The sequence below is a fragment of the Aquarana catesbeiana genome, linkage group LG12 (assembly GCF_042186555.1).
Source record: "Aquarana catesbeiana isolate 2022-GZ linkage group LG12, ASM4218655v1, whole genome shotgun sequence".
NCBI lineage: Eukaryota > Metazoa > Chordata > Amphibia > Anura > Ranidae > Aquarana > Aquarana catesbeiana.
The window spans coordinates 50,138,929-50,158,571 of record NC_133335.1 but is presented as its reverse complement, the minus strand read 5'-3'; the positions used below and the strand labels follow the sequence as shown (position 1 = coordinate 50,158,571).

The following is a 19,643-nucleotide window of genomic DNA, read 5'->3' as shown; positions in this document are numbered from 1 at the left end:
CTCCCCCCCGGGGTGCAGCAGAAAAACAGCACTGACTTTATCTGCCTAAACCCCAAAAATGAAAAAAACAGCCCCTCCTCTGCTCCCACCTCCTGGGCCCCTCTGTTAACCTGATGGGGCCTAGGGACATTTAATTTAAGCCGTGGTTAATAAGAAGGACTGAGGGTGAGGTCTAGTAAAATCCATTTATTAATTTAGGCATAAATGAACAATAAATCTGCCCTGGTCCCCCCTGTTTAGCTGAGTGGGCCTGGGCCCAGTACATCAGGGCCGGTTGTAATGCCTTATCAGCAGCTTTGTATGTAGATACTGGGGAGATCAAGCTACCTTTTTATATTCCAAACTTGTTATCACTTCAGCCTATTGGAAAATATCTGTTGTATCTTTGAGTGCCCCATGTAAAAGTAGTCCTATTACACTCTGCTAGAAAACTGACAGCTAAAAAATGTGTAATTGATTACTACAGGACAAAACAGGCTCCTTTCTTTCAGACACCTCTTATATAAATGGTCCAAAACCAAGTCACAAAGTTTCTTAAACTCCCCAAGACTTTGTGTTTTGGGGAAAACATTGCATAATTAAATCACTTCATTAGACTAATGTGCATTGCATAAGAAAAACTTTGCAAATTTACGGAGCGATTGAAAAAATAGCCCGGAGCAGGTCTTTTTAAACATGTGAATTAAGCCTTTTAAAAGACTAAAAGACAATAGAAGCTTTGGCTTGCATACTTATTTATCTCATTCTTCTATAGCTGTGTCAATAAAAGAAGAGCCAGAAACTGAGGTACGAATGGTCAATGGGAAACCCAAAAAGATCCGGAAACCAAGAACCATCTACTCTAGTTATCAACTGGCTGCACTGCAGAGACGCTTTCAGAAGGCCCAGTACTTGGCGCTGCCGGAGAGGGCAGAATTGGCGGCCCAGCTGGGGCTTACACAGACTCAGGTAATGGCAACAAGTGTTTATAATGACACACTGAGACGGGCAGTGATAAACAGATATAGTACAGTACAGTACAGTAAGTTGGTCCAGTAATGACCCCTTAAAACCAATGGGGGGGGGGTAGCATTTAGAATTTTCTGATTGGCTGGTGTGTGCTCCTGTGTTTTGCACTTTTGATTTGAAATAAACCTGGACATGACATTGGTTTTATCAGTCTACACAAAACTAATTAATTCTCTATGTGCAAATATAGTATCGTGTACAAACTTAAAATGGGTACATATATAAAAGCAAAAAAAAAAGCAATATCTAAAAATGGACAAATATCAAAAATACAATTGCTGTAGAAATGTATGCAATATAACAAACCTATGTAATGTCTTCACAGCTCTAAATAAAACCTAAAATGTAATAAGTTGCCATGGATTATGTTACACCATTGCTCTTTGTCTGTTTTATTTATTTATTAATTTTTAAGACACCAGTATGTTAAAATCGTATTTCACCTTTTATTATATTTTGTAAGTTTTACCAAAATGTAAAGGCAAAATACATTATTTTGCTTTTGGTGGACTTCAGTGGGTGGAATCCCCCTTAAGCATCTCTTGGCGAGATCTCTTTACCTTAATTCCTAATTATCACCCACAACAACAACCCACATCAATCACCCGCAATAGAAAAAAGTATTTTGAATAATTGTAGTTGTTGTAAAATACTAGCAGGCAGTAAAGACGAGGGCCTACCACAAAGTGCAGTAACCCATAGCATGCAATGAGAAGTCATCTTTTGTTAATCAACAAGGATAAAGGTTCAGCTTTATTAAGGTGGTGTGCAAAGGGCAATAAACTATCTTAGCCAATCAGAATTCAATAAACTGAATTCTGATTGATAGCCAATCTCAAAGGCACTGAAAATTCAGAAAGTACACTGGATCCTCCCTACTGTACAGTGGTAAGAATCGACAACACAGATGGATGTTTTGCTGTGATCCTACTATTCCCATGAGGCAGCCCACAAGCATGAGAAAGGGAAGACTCAGAGGACAGCAAATTATAGGACTCCATCTGTTTTCTGAGAGAGGCCCCCATCCCCCCACCTGCTTCTTTTATACCAAAAGCATCACTCCCCCAAGGGGTCTGGCTCTGGTAACTTTTTTACCTGAACACACAGAAATGAGGACTACAGGTTAATTCCACCTTTATGTGGCATAACAAAGAAGGACCACCCCAAGGTAATATTTTATTGATAAATGGAGTATTGTGGGCAGAGTCAGCTCCTGGCTTCTTAAATGTCTTAGATGTACAATGATATTCTCCTGTCTTCCTTGCCAACCTGTCCATATGGAAATTTTAGCTGTTCCCACCCAACTTTTGTGTTCCAACTCCTTTCATTTTTCATAATATAAAAAGTAAAATATTTTAACCCTCATAATGGTTACAGCAGGTATGCAGATCCAGGAATTCAATGCAGAGATCTCAAGTAATATACGAATTTGTCAAGTAGTACTAATTTCCAACATCTACCTAAAATGTAAATATTAGTTTGGGTGGACTGACCTTTTAATAATCAACATTGTAAAGTTTATTATTCCCTTACTAAGTTGTATGGGCCTCTGTTGGTGCTGAGCAAGAAATGTTCAGAGTTTATTCATGACCAAGAATGACTTGAGTCTTTGGGCTCATTCAGTAGCTAGGTAGCCCTTGGCAACGAGCAACTAATCATTTTTGTTTGCAATAGATTTTTATTCAAAAGTTTAACAAACTTCTTAGGATACAAATGGTATCATACAGATATAAAAAAGATCCATGCACCCTCAAGGGTAACCAAGTGTCAGATCATTGTAACTATAATACAAACATCAATTGTAAAAGTAAATTCAATTGAATTAGGCTACTGCCTGCCAAGGGCATATATGGAATCATAATTACTCTGTGGCATAAACAATTCAGGAACATTACCATGAATAACATCCCTGCATTAGTTGATCCAAATGTAGCACCTATAGCATAACTAGAGATCAGAACACTTATCACCAAGGTTGATCTGGTACTTCAAGTCACTTTACGTAACTCCCACACTGACTTCGAAAAATGAGAGTCCCCAGGACTCTCCACTTGCATCCATAAGGTAAATGTCATTCAGCATAAAAAGAGAAGAGAAGAAAATAAAAAGAAAAAAAAAGGGAGGGGTGAAAAGAAGAAGAACTGGGGTTTTCCATGCTCGCGCTATAGTAATTTTAGCTGCTGAAAAAATGAAAAAGATGAGAGTTCAGAAATGTCTAGGGATCTTGTCCATCAGGTCTGCAAACAGCTCAGTTTTAGGATTTTTAGGTATATTTTGTCCTGTCACTCAATAGACCAGAGTGAATACTCTGATCCAAAAGCGCTGGACCTTTGGACAGGACCACCAAAAATGAAACATAGTACACTCTTGCCCGCACCCTCTTAAGCAAAGGGGTGAAGTGTCAGGGTACAATCTTGCCAGCCTCGCAGGGACCAGGTACCATCTAGACAGCACCTTGTAATTTGCTTCCACCAAGGAAGTACTGAGTATTCCTCTGTGCACCATGGTCGACCACTGCCCCCAAACCTCCTCTTCTATAGTCTTGCCTAAATCTGATTCGAGACACGAGGGCTTAGTCCATTTAGTATTAAAGAGGACATAGAGCTCCGAGATCCCCCCACGTGACTCAAATCCGCGTATGCATTTGTTTTCAAGCAAGGTCCTAGTGGTTATGTCTATCTGATCTGTACCCAGGGATTTTATAAAAATGCATAATTTGGTACGGACGGAAGGATTCCGTCTGGGGCATCTGTAGCGTGTCCAGAAAATAAGACTGTTGCCTAATCCCTTTGTGATCTATGAAATGTGCTATCCTATAAAGGCCTTTGTTAACCCACCACCGGAATTGTTGGGGATTCTGTCCTGGAGGAAAATGCGGGTTATTGAGTATAGGGGCCACAGGGGAATGGGGAGACCTCAGTGGCTACAATTTTCACACCGTGTCCCGGAGAGGTAGGGAGTGGGATAAGGAAGGACTCAGAATAGCCTGATGCTCTCTTGTCGCCACATGAGGAGGTCTATAAGCAGTGAGGGACTAGCTTGTGCCTCCAACCATATCCAGTCCGGTTGGTATGTTGTAGAGAAAATTTGGTATAGTTGTACAAATTGAGCAGCCCTGTAGTACCTCAAAAAATGAAGAACTCCCAGCCCACCTCTCCACTTGGAGATATACAGAGTTGAGTGGGCCACCCTACATCCACCACAACCCCAAATTATTGTAAACCAGTGATTGAAGTTTTTTAAAGAATGTAAATGGTATTGGAATGGGCAGTGACCGAAAATAATATGGGATTCAAGGGAGAACTGTCATCTTAATGGCCGCTATTCTACCCATCCAGGAAAGCGCATGTATCTGCCAGTTCTTTCATTCTTGTTCAGTGGAGTTATAAAGGGGGATGTAGTTAACTCGAAACAGTGTGGAAATCTCCTGAGTGCGTTTAACTCCAAGATAAGAAAGTGCTTGTGTACACCATTTACAGGGAAAGGACCTCTGTACCGTTTCCCGTACCGACTCAGGAAGATTTATGTCCAACGCTTCTGATTTAGATTGATTAACTTGCAATCCTGAGACAGTTTCAAACCTAGAAAGTGTAGCAAATAAATTGGGCAGGATCTGTTATAAATAGTAAAAAATCGTCGGCAAAGAAAACGCATTTATGAGTCTTGCCGCCACCAGAGACACCGTGAATATTGGGGTTGGCTCGATTGGGCACGGTTAATGATTCTATCGCAAAAATAAAGAGGAGAGGCGAGAGAGGACATCCCTGCCTAGTTCCTCTACTTATCTGCAAAAGATCCGATTTACGCCCATATGCGAGAATGTTAGCCCGAAGGGTTTGAATATAGCGTACCGATAAGACTTGAAAATTTTGGTCCGCAATTCCATTTTCTCAATATGTGGAAGAGGAAGAGACAGGAAAGGGAGTCAAAGGCCTTGTGAAGGTCCAAAGACAGCAACATTACATCCCATCCCAATTAGAGCGCAGGACAAAGACCACATCTATGGCCTGACGGATCTTGTCTGCAGCCTGCCGCCCCATAATAAATCCCACCTGATCTATATGGATATATTGCACCAAAAATGTATTGAACCAGATTGCATATATTTTTGTGAGTAGTTTCAAGCTGTTTATTAATCAATGATATCGGGTGATAGTTTACCACATCCCTATGATCTTTATCCGGTTTAGGGATCAAGCATATATGAGCTCTATTAGAATCTGCATCGAGTGCCACCCCATCACAAAGAGCAATAAAGAATTTTTGTAGGTGGGGTGCCAACAGTGGGGCAAACTTTTTATAATAAGAGAAGCCATCCGGCCCCGGGGTCCTGGACGCATTGTCCTGTTGGATTACGGCCAATACTTCTGCCACAGTAATGTCCCCCTCCAAGAACTCACTGTGAGAGTCTGAAAAAGATGGGAGGGCCACATCCTTAAAAAAGTCATCCAGGGCCTCGGGTGGGGGGCCTCGCTGTTCAGAGTATAGAGAGGTATAGTAAGAATGGAACAGTTCCGTTATCTAAACATTTTTGATGGGCATTATGGATACTTCTAGAGCCAAGGCAAAAATGGGACATGGTGGAAAATTAATACCACCTACAACTACTGACTGACTTACATCAACATATTTGTCTGTGTATTGGAGTTACTCTGTAAGAGACAAAAAAAGGTAATTGAATGAATGCATAGATCCCACTGTGGGACCCAAGGGTTACATACTTGGTTGTGGGACCCTAAGGTTGGGTCCCACAACCAAGTATGTAACTTGGTTGTGGTTGTGTACTTGGTGGTGAGTTTACAATTTACAGTTGTCTATTGAACAGTGTATATCAGTCTGGAACGATTGTCCTTTGCAAGACTAGGTCCTTAATGTAGACCAACAAAAAACTCATATATGTGTGTCCTTAGCCCCACATAACCCTAGTGATCCTGTTAATAGCTAGGAGAACAAAGTAAGCACTCATTTGAATTTATTGTGTTTCTACCTCTCTCGAGGACCAGTAAAAGGGCAGGTCCAACACAGCTCCTTTGCTGAAAATGGTGATAATGAGATTGATAACATTTCTTGGTAACGAACGACTGATCACTTTGATCTGCCAGTTTACCAGAATCCTAAATAATCCTGAAATAAACCAATTATTTGCCACATCCTTACCATATAGGATAAGAAAACTTTCCACCTATGGCCAGTGCTAGTCCGATGTCACATTCTGGTGACTGGAGTTGATTCTGCCACTGTTGACACCTTGCCAGCAGCAGAAACCCCAGCTGCAACTTTACCAAATGGGCAAGTTTTGGCGCAATGAACTGGAAAAAAACAATAAAAAAAACCCCTAACCCACAGACTAATGTATGGAAGAAAATGTCATATATAAATCAGTATAAAAACATTAAAAAATCACGGGACATAAAATACCTTCGAAAACAGGTGCATGGAAGAACCAAAAAATTAGGCAAAATATTTATATGTTTAAAATCATATATATGGGAAAAGTCCAAAAGTCCAAACCAGAACAATGGGTCCACATATAGGGCAGCCTTCAGTGGGAACTGAAACCGGGTTCCTAGGTCCTGAAGAGAAACACAAAGAAAAAGAGGCGCCTCTAGGTGTAGATGTAAGAAAACATTTTATTCATAATCTTGTGTCAGTTGCACTCACATTTGGGAAGTCATCAAAAAGCATGTAAGATATCCATCAGAAGAGTATCATCAGATCGGTCACAAGAACTCCTGCCTGTCTGCTGAGTGTTCTGCCTGCGTGTGGAAGGACACCGCTGAGATGTTGTGACGGCCGCGGTGACAACGAGGGACCAGAACGAGGCTTGGAGCACTCCAAGCCTCGTTCTGGCAGAACACTCAGCAGACAGGCAGCAGTTCTTGTGACCGATCCAGGCCTGTGCTGGCCATCGGGACTACCGGGAGATTCCCGGTGGGCCGATTGGCAGCGGGCCACTACACCAATGACTCTCTCTCTGACTGTGTCACTGTCTCTCTCTGTCCGAGCGTCGCCGAGCGGCTCCGCTCCAGCACTCGGCGGGCGGGCGGGCTGGCCGCCGGCGTCACAAAAGAACAGGCATTGACACTCCCCCAGGCACTCCCCCTAACAGCTATCAATATAGCCATTTGGGCGGCCTCTTTGTCCCGGCACCGTGACGTCACTCACGGACGGAGGGCGGAGGCGGCCCGGGGACATAGGAGGAGGCGGAGCCAGGGCGATGTCACAAGCAAATGGAGATGGACAAGAAAAGAGGAGGAGGAGGGGCCGCCGGGGGGAGCAGCAGCAGCGTGACATGAGAAAGAACTTACTACAGAGGCTGCCTGTGCTACTCTGCATGTGAAGAAAACAACAAGTAAACGCTGTGCCCTGATGTGCCCTGATTGTACCCCATGTGCCCTGAATGTACCCCATGTGCCCTGAATGTGCCCTGATGTTCCCTGAATGTGCCCTGATGTTCCCTGAATGTGCCCTGATTGTACCCCATGTGCCCTGAATGTACCCCATGTGCCCTGAATGTGCCCTCATGTGCCCTGTTGTTCCCTGATGTTCCCTGAATGTGCCCTGATGTACCCCATGTGCCTGATGTGCCCCATGTGCCCTGATGTTCCCTGAATGTGCCCTGATGTGCCCTGAATATACCCTGATGTACCCTATGTGCCTGATGTTCCCTGATGTACCCCATGTGCCTGATGTGCCCTGAATGTACCCTGATGTTCCCTGAATGTGCCCTGATGTGCCCCATGTGCCCCATGTGCCCTGATGTTCCCTGAATGTGCCCCATGTGCCCTGATGTTCTCTGAATGTGCCTGATGTGCCCTGATGTGCCCTGAATGTGCCCTGATGTGCCCCATGTGCCCGAATATGCCCTGAATCTGCTCTGATGTGCCCTGCATGTGCCCTGATGTGCCCCATGTGCCCTATGTACCCTCATGTGCCCCATGTACCCTCATGTGCCCCATGTACCCTGATGTGCTGTACCCTGATCTTGCTGTGTTGTGTTGCCCCGATGTGTGCTGTTCCCCGATGTGCAATGTACCCTGATGTGCTGTGCCCTGATGTGCTGTGTTGTGTTGCCCCGAAGTGCGCTGTGCCCCGATGTGCGATGTACCCTGATGTGCTGTGCCCTCATGTGCTTTTACCCTGATGTGCACTGTGCCCTGATGTGCTGTGCCCTGGGCCATTCTGGATAAAGTCCAGGGCCACATTTTTGTCCCAGTCCAGCCCTGGACCGATCTGATGATACTCTTCTGATGGATATCTTACATGCTTTTTGATGACTTCCCAAATGTGAGTGCAACTGACACAAGATTATGAATAAAATGTTTTCTTACGTCTACACCTAGAGGCGCCTCTTTTTCTTTGTGTTTCTCTTCACAACTTTACCAAATGGAAGACACTTCATCACTGGCCAAAAAGCAAATCACCATGGTTAGTGAAGGAAAGGGGATGGAGCGTCATCTTAGTTTGACCAGAGAGAGAGCATCAAAGGAGAAGTTGAATGAACCATTAGCAGGTTATCACTAATGACAATTGATAGTTTGACATGGACCTTAAAGCGGTTCTAAAGGCAAAAGGATTGACACAGCAAAAAATAATCTGGCAGGTTTTAACCCTTCTTCACCCTATCCAAAACTAAAGGAGTTTTTGCCATACTTATAGCTTTGCCTGTTTGCATTGAGTTGTAAATAACTGGCTTCATAACATAGATATATCCTTTTTTTAAACTGATTTTGTTGGCCCTTCCTATAGTCTTAGAGCTCATTTACACTTTTTTCGACTTTAACCCACATTAAAGCGCCTACAGCTTCAACATGCTGTTGTGATATGTTTTTGATGCTTCTGTGATGCTTCAGTGATGCTTTTTTGAAGCTTTAATGAAGTTTGGCAGATGCCCTGTGTGTGTTTTGAGGCCTAGTAAAACCCCGGCTCAGTAGTACTCTCACTCAGCAGATCCCCAGCTCCTTAGTAGCTGTTCAGTTGTGTTGATGCCCCACCCAGTAGGTCTCCCAGCTTTCTTAAGCCCCAGTTCAGTAGTAACCCCCCCGTTCTGCTGATCCCGCACTCAGTAGTAACTCCTAGCTCTGCTGATCCCCAGCTCAGTAGTAACCCACCGCTCTGCTGATCCCCCACTCAGTAGTAACCCCTAGCTCTGCTGATTCCCCATTCAGTAGTAACCCCCACTCACCCCACTCAGTAAAAACCCCAGGTCCTCTCTCTCTCCGGTCCCCACTTACCTTCCACTATAGCATTCCCATGTTGCTCACCATGTGCTCTGTCTGAAAGTTGCTCTGCTCCAGTCTGGACCCCACGCACCTTCCTGCTGCTCCATGTTGCACACCGGATGTGACGTCTGCACCAGACACTTCCAGAATATATACACATGAACTGGAAGTGACTGCTGGTGATGTCTTTCTCATTGGCTTGCTGGTCTCCCAGTGCATCCTGGGATATCCCATACCTGCAAAACCTCCAAAATAAAGCAAAGCTAAAGCTGAATAAAAGCCCCTCAAAAGCTGCAGGTGCTGTAGGTGATCATTGTCATAGACTTCTATGAAGGCTTTGAAGATGCTTTGAAGCACTATGAAAGTGACATGAGGTATAATTTTTGGTACTGTAAGGCAACATTTTTTTAAGTGACAGGGGCTTTGATTGGTATTCAGAGTGCTTTAAAAAAATTGTGTGCAATGCCACATTTTGAAGCAAGTGTAAATGAGCCCTTAGACTGGAAAGTAATTTAAAAATTGCCTTCTTCCGTGTGTGGCCACGCTTCTTTAATGGGTGAAAGCTGTCAATGGTTGAGCGGGCATAAATACTGAATTATTCCAGCTGTCGGATTTTGGAGGTCACCTGCATTTCAGATTATGGATCTCATGATTTCATGGAAATTGTTAATAAATTACATTAACTCAACAACTCTGCCGTGGAAAGATTTTTTTAAGGTGGAGTGCTTTACAATAGGATTTTCACTATAAAACAAAGTGCAAATGTTTTTATTTGTGTGATCCAGTTAACGTGCGCACAAGCTCAGGTGTGTACCTGTCCACAGGAATGACATTCGTTATTTATTACTCATACATCATTAAATAACAAAGCAAGGCCGAGCTGTCACTGTCAAAACACTTTGTTCTTTTGTTGAGCAACTGTGATCGTTTACACCAGGGATAAGGAATTAGGGCACCTCCAGCTGTTGCAAAACTACAAGTCCCATCATGCCTCTGCCTCTGGGTGTCATGCTTTTGGCTGTCGGAGTCTTGCTATACCTCATGGGACTTGTAGTTCTGCAACAGCTGGAGGTCCGCTAATTGCATATCCCTGGTTTACACCGTATACAGCACCTCCTCTACTGCCATGGAATGCCATTGAAGAACTACAGCTCCCATGTTGCCCAGTCACAGCTTTAACATTAGGTTTCCAAGTTGGTGTAACAAAATGGAAATTGGGATTTGTTTCCTAATAGGCCTTTCGGTCTTTGCTTTGTTTCACTGCACTCCAGATTTGGAATTGGTGTGTGGGGTTAGGCATCTCTAGTTCGTATCTACTCCAAAGAATAGTGTGATGTCCAAAAATCCTGGGTGACCAAGCGAAAATCAGCTCTTATCAGTCCAGTATAGTTTGACTCAAGAAAGCTGACTTCTGATTGGTTAATATGGTTTACACATGTGAATCTACCCTTATGGAATTTTGCAAAAGTGTTCTTAACCTTGAATTAAGGTCCAGCTCAATTCCACTGATAGCAAAGGCACTTCCTCTCTATTTTCAAGAAAGGGATCTAGGATTATTAAACAGAGCTGTCTGCTTTAACAAAAATTTTCAAGGCAAATGTACTATACAAGGGTTACACACCATTTACATAACATTCAAAAATACTCCTATGCCCATTTAACATTTCATTTACATAATTGTTTATAATTTATGGTAATTTACAAATAGTGATTGATCAAGTCCAAAATATGATAATAATAAAATTAAAGTGACTTTAAAGGGTGATGTTTTTTTTCATGCATTCTATACATGAAGGTAAAAAACCTTCAGTTTGCAGCTCCCCCCTCAGCCCCCTAATACTTACCCAAGCCCGATCCAGCGATGTGCACGAGAGCAGCAGCTCTCCTGGGTCTCTCTTTTCTCATTGGCTCCCGCTGCTGACAATCACAGCCAGTGAGGAGGAGGCGGGACTGAGCCAGGTCTATGGAACACACAGAGGCAGCTCGGGAGCAGTCACTCGGCAAGTGGGGGGGGGGGGGGCCAGAAGCACTGGCGGGGGGACCCGAGAAGAGAAAGGTCGGGGCTTCTCTGAACAAAACCACAGAACAGGTAAGTATGATGTGTTTATTATTTTAAGGGGAAAAAAATGAACCTTTCGAAAGACTTTAAAACAAATTCTGTGACCTGTGATTGAAGCCTAGTATGGAAACTGCTGTCCTCTGTACCTTGGGTGGCATTATAAAGCTGTAGACCTGCACAGGCTAGTGAGATCACAATACTCAATGCAGGGGTAAGGACGTACGTAATATGCTTTGATTTCAAAGTACTATTAAAAGTACTCAACTAAAAGTACTACTGAATAAGGCCATGTGTTGCATCTTATATTTCAATAAAAAAAGCACAGTGTCTTTTTAAATCAATGATAACCCCTCAAAATTGTTAATATCAATTCATATAAAGTAATTTAGCTTAAAAAAAAATATTGTAATTATCACACACTGTAGATTGATGATTTGAAGTTACAGAGCTGCATCTTAAATATTACAAATATTCTTAGATATGGTGGCAATGGTTCATATTTTATATGTTCTTATGCATTATTCAGCATCTTATATTTGATGGTATTAGAGGTAGATTTGAAGAAGGTAATAAAAGGTGTAGCAGAGCATTATATCTTCAATTAAGCGCAAATAAATGGTGCGCAGTGTTTTTGTCCACAGCAATCAATTACATTTCCAAAGCCTGTACCAACTGAGCCCGCCCTCTCCACAGCCTGGTTCCCCAGTGAGCACTGGAGGAGCAGAGCAGAGAGCGGTGACTGACAGTCATCACTCTCTGCTCAGAGCAGCCAGAGAACTGAGTGGTCATGTGATCACTCAGTTCTCGGCGGGGACAGCTGCAGCATCAGACCAATGCTGCAGCATGGAGGTAATTATGTATGTTTATGAAGTCTATGCTTCTCCTTTAAATGTATAATATTTAATATATAATTCAATGTTTATATTCTAAATAATAATGTTGAATATTCTGCATAACTACTAGACTGTAAGTATATACTGTACATGGTGTGTATCTGTAGGATTATGTAGGGGCCTAGTTTAAAGCTTATGTATAGCTTTCTTTTTAATTTTTGATAGAGTAGGAAAAGGTTTAAATCGCTGTCATTTTATTTTTTCTATTTCAGCCTAGGTTGTGTGGGATTCGCAGTGATTCCTGTGCGTTTCCCACAACGCATCACAATCGCATTCCGATTGTGTAAACCGCTGTGGGGGTCAATGCTCAATTAATGACAATCAGAAAACAGCTTGCAAAACACAGTGCGATTGGCAGAATCGGATCGTATGGGTGTTGACACCCATGCTACGCAATTCCGGAGGGGCAAAAAAAAGGGTCCTGCACCATTTTAGTGCGGATGCGGTGTAATTTGAGCCATACAAAATGAATGGGCTCAAATTTCACTGCAAAGAATCGCATGGGATTTGAATAGGAATACGGTGCGATTTCTGTCCGAATCACATGCAGTTCCCTGGACCACAGAAGTGTGAACCTAGGTTCAATGTTTTTATTAAGGTTTTATGAAAAAAAGGGAGATTATACAACTTGTACACAAACAATAGTACCCTTCTAGGGCATGAAAGGCCAACCCTTCTGGAGACTGAACGGCCCACTCTTCTGGAGCCTGAACGGCCCACCCTTCTGGGGCCTGAATGGCCCACCCTTTTGGAGGCTGAATGGCCCACTCTTCTGGAGCCTGAACGGCCCACCCTTCTGGAGCCCGAACGCCCCCCCTTCTGGAGCTTGAATGGCCCACTCTGCTGGAGCCTGAAAAGCCCCCCTTCTGGAACCTAAACGGCCCACCCTTCTGGAGCCTGAACGGCCCACCCTTCTGAGGTTCCACAGCGCAGGTGGGTGATATCTAATTATCAATGGCAGGCATGACCAGCAAAATAGCATATTGTAATATCAACTTCAACCAATAGTTAACCATGAAAACTTGTCTGTCACACAGAGGTAAACCACCCTACCAGGGCGCTAGGGAGGCCCATGCAGGGGATATAGAAAAACAAAATGACTCAGCATTTCCATAACCCACCGGACAGCTGACGTGGGTCACAATCGCTTTCTAGTACTCCATACCAAATAGCAAATATGGAAACCAGAAAATAAAGAAAAAAAGGTGGGGGGAGGGAAGGCATAGGAGAACAGCCCAAGAGGTCCATCATAGAGCCCACTGCCCTTATCTGCACTCTTCAAGTGTCCGAAGGTTGGAAGTATATAAGCCAAGGGTCCCGTTTTATTTTTGCTGTCCGCCTCATAGGGGAGATTTCCCTCTACTTTCTGTCCAAGGAAACAACAGGCAGTGAGAGGTAATCTCAACCAAGTGAGGGCAATTCCCTTTTTGGATAGTTGCCATCGGAATGGGTATCCCCATTGGAAGATTTACCTTCAACACCTTGAAAGTCCCTTCTAATATCCTCTTATCTATTGCACTTGTTTTGATGACCACTCAAAATGTTTAGATTTCCCATCTCTGTCTGGTGACAATGGTAACCAGGATATCTACAAAGGACAATTCTATCGAACATGGAAACAGAGAGCAATAAAAACCCAATAGTGGTTCTTTTCCTTCACTAGAGCAAACAAAAGTTTTGGCTATAGATACAATTTAATACCTAGGTTCCCTGTCCAGCTACAAGTCAGCCAACCTGTTCTTCTGTGTTATTTATAAATAATTCAATGTAGGTCACCCTGTAAAAGCATGACCTTGTCAGAGGGAGATCGGAGGGGAGGAAGATCCAGTCCCACCAACCTGCAGGCTGAATCTTTACCTCGTTCTGTTAGTGTCAACTGAGGTATGGGTGGGAGATGTCAGGGTGGGGTGTTTATGGTCAGGGAGGTGGTATCCTCAAGGCTTCCTCATACCAATTTACAAAACACAATGTTGCTGTGAAACTGGGTTTGGTCCTTTTGGAGAAGAGCTTGGAATGAGTCACAGGGCGGGGGAATATCGGGACAGAGGTGTAGAGCAAGTGTGGGGGTAGGAAGGATTTGGAGAGAAAGCAAAACACTTCCCAGAAACACAACATAAAAGCTTAGTGGTTAATCCACGGCAGTTATCTTTGCTAAGCAATCAAGCCTATCGCGTCCTTTGTTTCAATGAGAGTCCTGCTAGGACTATTGAGTGTTGCTACGATTGTGAATGATAAATTAGGAAATAGTCCTTAAATTAACAAGTAAATGAAAGCCTATGTAAACTAAAGTACAAAAAGATAATACATTGCTACTTATCAGTTCTTAGATGTGATGGCTGTATTAATTTTAGACTTTTTATCACTTTTATTGTCAACTGGTGATCCATCTCCTGTCCTAGAGTAACAATGCTCACTCACCGTACTGTATTTATAAATGAGCAGCCTTCCCACCCCAGAACAGGACTAAAGAATAGCTCCCCCTCTCCTCTTCCCCATAACTTAAGAGGAAAGGATTTGTAGGCCTCAGAGATAGCGGGGAACAATGTAACTGATAAAGAGTGAGACTCATATAACACATCCAATGGTGTATCTAACATACCAAAAGGGAACAAATAGAAATGATTGGATAGGGTGTACATACCATTTTAAAGCCCAACTCTGGGCAAAAAATCTTTTCACCATGTAATGGGGCTGTGCCTGCACTGCATGGGTCAACTACTCGTTTTTTCTAGGGGTGAGGAGAAAGCTCATATTCACCTGATCCGCCAATCCTCTGGAAGACCATGCTCCCCCTCGGTCCAGCGATGGACTGTTCCAGTCTATGAAGCGTACTCTGAGTTTGCTGATGTCAGCAATAGTCCATTTTCAAGATGGCTGGACAGCTTGGGGGGAGAAGGAGCCGAGGGGACCAGTCTTGTGCAGGGAGGATCGGTGAGTCAGGTAAGTATATCTCTGCTGTCCTCTCCCCTAGAACAAAACAAGTAGTTAACCCGTACAGTGCGGATGTGCAAAAAAATATTTGGACTGGAGTTTTGCTTTAATAAAAACATGCCAGGAACGTGGTTTAGCAATGTTAGGTTTGCCATGTATTAACTAACGACGGCTTGCATCAGGATCATAATATATTCCTTATTTGCGCATCCATCAAAGGTCAAGGTGTATCAACTGTATGTTCTATGGGAATTCTGGTGTATTAATCAAAAGATAGCCCATTGATAACTACCAAGCATTAATTAATGGTTTATTAATTAGTAATGGCTAAGCTTATTTATGCATTATTAAAGTGAAGAGTCCTGCTTGGATCACAGACATTCAATAATGGTCTATACTTCTGGGCATTATAGTCAATACTAGTAAGCCTTCTATGACCAAGGTGTACCAAAGTTTACTTGTAGTGTAGGAGAAAATACTGTACTGTAATGAAGGCAGTTACTAAAGGTCATGTAGAGTTTTAGATATTTAGTTTGATAATATTAAATATATACAAAATAATCCATATTGGGAAGCCTTCTGGGGTTATTTACTAAAACTGGAAAGTGCAAAATCTGGTGAAAATTCTACACAGTAACCATTCAGCTTCCAGGTTTTACTGTCAAAGCTTAATTGAGCAAGTTGAACTTAGAAGGTGACTGGGTACCATGCCCAGCTACACCAGATTTTGAGAGCTCCAGTTTTAGTAAATCTACCCCAGAGTCCAATATGGCCACGATGTATCAAAGTTTGCCTGTAGTTTTAGAGAAAACACTGTAAAGAATTCAATTAATAAAGATACGTATTTTTAATGGTAAAGTTTTAGATATATAGTTAGATAATATTAAATATATAAATAATGACTAAGCATATGTATGCATTATATAAGTGAACGAGTCCTGCTTGGATAGTTCATATTGGTAAGGCTTCTGTAACCGTGTTTTACCTGTAGTTTTGGAGAAAACAGTGTAAGGAGGCAGTTAGTTAATAAAGATAAATATTTTTTAATTGTAAAGTTTTAGGTATATAGTTAGATAATAGTAAATATAAAAAAACTATCTCCATTATTGAATACATAACATATTTAAGATCGCTTTTAAAGGAATTTGGTGTCACTTATAATGCTGAATGCTAGGTGAACTTGAGGCAAACTCATACCAATCAAATAAACCTGTTAGGACAGACAATATGGCCGCACACAGGAAGTGGCCAATTGTATATAGCAGGGATATGCAATTAGCGGACCTCCAGCTGTTGCAGAACTACAAGTCCCATAAGGCATAGCAAGACTCTGACAGCCACAAGCATGACACCCAGAGGCAGAGGAATAATGGGACTTGTAGTTTTGCAACAGCTGGAGGTCCGCTAATTGCATATCCCTGGTATAGAGGAATGTAGATGAGGCTTGCTTTTAGCAAAGCTTTCTTTAAATTTACATGGAAGCTTCCATTGCTATGAAGCCTTCTTCTCCATGAAATAAACATAGAGACTTTCATCGCTGACCTCCACTTCTGAAATTGTCTTGCACCATTTGTCTTCAGTGCTTTATGTAACTGACATGGAACACGCATATAGATAGAGAGCTCCGACTTTCCTCTAAAGTTCTTGATTTCCATACTTATTCCAGGTCAGAGACTCAGAATGTATTGAAGCCCGGGGCTCCTAATAACAACCAGGCAACTATCATTTTCAGTTGGAGACCAACACTGGCCTTTCGGTTTATGGACTCCTATTAATAATCATCTCCTGCCGCCTATACTGTAAATACTGGAAAAGGGTTAAAATTAAAATGACAGTAAATTTACATTTGACAAGCACAGTTTTGCTTTTCTGCCAGTTATGTACACAGACACGCAAATGCCCCTCGGCAATAGTTGTGTAATGTAACAAACAGCTCTTGCTAGTCAAAGCCAACGAACAGCAAAAATTAAATTCTAGCATGAACACAGCAAGTGTGTACAATCATGTGGAAGGGGAACTCTAGGCAGATATTTAAAGAAGTTCTTTCCACAAACATTTTATTTGATCAGTATTACCATGGATGCGGCTGGTGCCCACTTCCCGTACAGCTTTCCAGTTCATTGGGGCTGTTTAGAGATAGATTGGACCCTTGTCACAGAAGGTTAGCGTGTGTACAGTATTTCACACTCTACCTAACTTTGAAGACAGGGAAAGCAAGTTGAGCTATCCATACCTAAAAGCTGCTAGTGCTGTTGCTGGGCATGCTCTGAAATAGGAGGCATCCTAATAATGTAACCGTTGTAGTGTAGGAGAGCAAGCATTTTCTAAAAATATGAATACATTGAATCATTAGACCTACACCATGTCAAACTCCTCTCCTTAACAGCTGTTCTTTTCTATTTTTGTTCCTCAGGTGAAAATCTGGTTCCAGAATCGCAGGTCTAAGTTCAAAAAACTTTACAAAAATGGTGAAGGACCAGGTTTGGAACACAGTCCTAATAACAGTGACTTCATGGCCTGCAATTCACCGTCCTCCCCACCTAACTGGGAAAACAGCCGAAGCCGAACTCCCCAGCAACAAACTCTTCCTCGCTGCTCGTCCCCGACCTATATTGAGAACTATAATCAATGGTTTAACCAACAGAACCAACCAGGACCACATCTACAGCCTCCTGATGCCTTGCACCAGCCGCCACCTAATCCCGTGTATTAAGTGACATTAAGATAACTTGAATGAGTTATTGGAAACAAAAAGCCCACGTCGCCCTAGCTGAAGGGATTGCATAGACTTTATTTGAGCAAAAGACTCTTAATATTTAAGTGGCATTAATATAAGGCACCAGCTATGGGACTTTTGTAAATAAAATTTGAAGGATCAATATCCACCCACGAAAAATATACCAATTTGACTCCCCCAAAAATGCCATGCTGATGGACCTCAAATGGAATGACCTAATTATGGATATCAAGACAATAACAATTCTCCAAACAAATTCTCCACTGTTACATATCTTACCAGACCAGGTTCTTTCCAAGATCATTAATGATGCATCATCATCAAACCCGTAATTTCATCAAAACAAATAGCACAGGACATATCTCCTCGCTGTAAAGTTATTGGTCATCAGCAATTATTTTCTTTGGAGAACCTTTTGTTGAAGATCTACAAGATCCTACGTAGCACATATAGGACATGTAGCATAGTTTAATACTATGCTATTTTAGGCTCTACACCAATCCAAAGACCATAGAAAACCAACCGTAAACTTGGTTATGAATTCAACCAACGTCAACTTTTCCTACCATAACGATTCTCTAGGGGAGGGGTAGGGCTTTGTCAAAACAAATAACTTTTATGACAAATTAAAGAAAGAAGCGATTTTCTTTTTTTAAAAAATATTTTGTTAATCTTTTATGATCTGAGCTACTCCACTTGTCTTTGCAATGTTTAAAGAAATTGCGCAGGAGGTTCTAACTTATTTTTGTAATATTTTGGAAAATGTTATGGATTGTGAGGGGGTGAGAATCATTTTTCAGATTAGGAGGAGGGGAATCTGAGGAATGTCATTGTGTGAATGCAAATTAAAATATTGTGTTTTTGCTCCTGAAGCAAAAGATTTTAAAATGTGTTGTTTGGTTAATTTGTTGGTATTGACTACAGAGTAAATGTATAACTTGTGGTTGGATGTGTGCACTACCAGTCTATGCAGTTCATGCTAATGGGTGAACCAACACAAAAGAAGGATAATTAAATAGGTTCCTCAACAATTCTGGGAACTTTTATAACCCCATTATATATTTAAATATATATATATATATATATTTATATACAGTATTTCACAAAGTATGTACACCCATCACATTTTTGTAAATATTTTACTATATCTTTTAACCTCCCTGGCGGTATGATTATTTCGGATTTTAGGTGCTGAAAGCGGTACTATTATTTTGCATGGAAATTTGGCGTTTTATATAGTAGGTCTGTAAATCTTAACAATAACACACTTATATCTGTCCAAACCAGAGTCTAGTAGATATCCCGGGTATGATAAAGTTTGAAACACAAAAACATAAATTATAATATAATAAATAAAAATAAATAATTAAAAAAAATTTAAAAAAATAGTAATAAAATAAATTTCCCCACAATTCACTATCGCTCAATTCTGCAAGTGTTCTAATTTATTATCGCTGTTTTCTAGCTGGTCTAAAGCCACTTTTGACGTAAAGGGACACTTTTTGGTTGCTATGGACAATCTCCAGTTTCCAGGCAGAAAGAACAGTGTATATCATGTAAAACTGCATGCAGGGCATGGGCCAGAGCACTGGGGACAAAAGGGATGTGAAATGATTTCATACAGTACTGTAATCTGTAAGATTGCTATGATAGTGTTATGATTTTGACAGTTTTTTGAATTTGCCGCCAGGCTCCGCCCCCGTGCGTCGCGACGCTCGCAGGGAACGGAGCCTGGCACGGAGAGGCTTCGGAGGAGGACGGAGCCCGCAGACACTGCGGGGGACATCGCAGGA

At 42.0% G+C, this 19,643-nt stretch overlaps 1 protein-coding gene across 1 annotated transcript in view; it reads left to right on the top strand.

Moving 5' to 3' along the window:
- DLX3 (distal-less homeobox 3) overlaps positions 1–18,738 on the top strand; it is a 28,919-nt gene extending 10,181 nt beyond the window's left edge. Inside the window, 2 exon segments of the mRNA XM_073607740.1 lie at positions 755–948; positions 17,527–18,738. Of these exon segments, the coding sequence (XP_073463841.1) occupies positions 755–948; positions 17,527–17,826 (494 nt within the window). The 3' untranslated portion in view covers positions 17,827–18,738.
- The last annotated feature ends 905 nt before the right edge of the window (positions 18,739–19,643 follow it).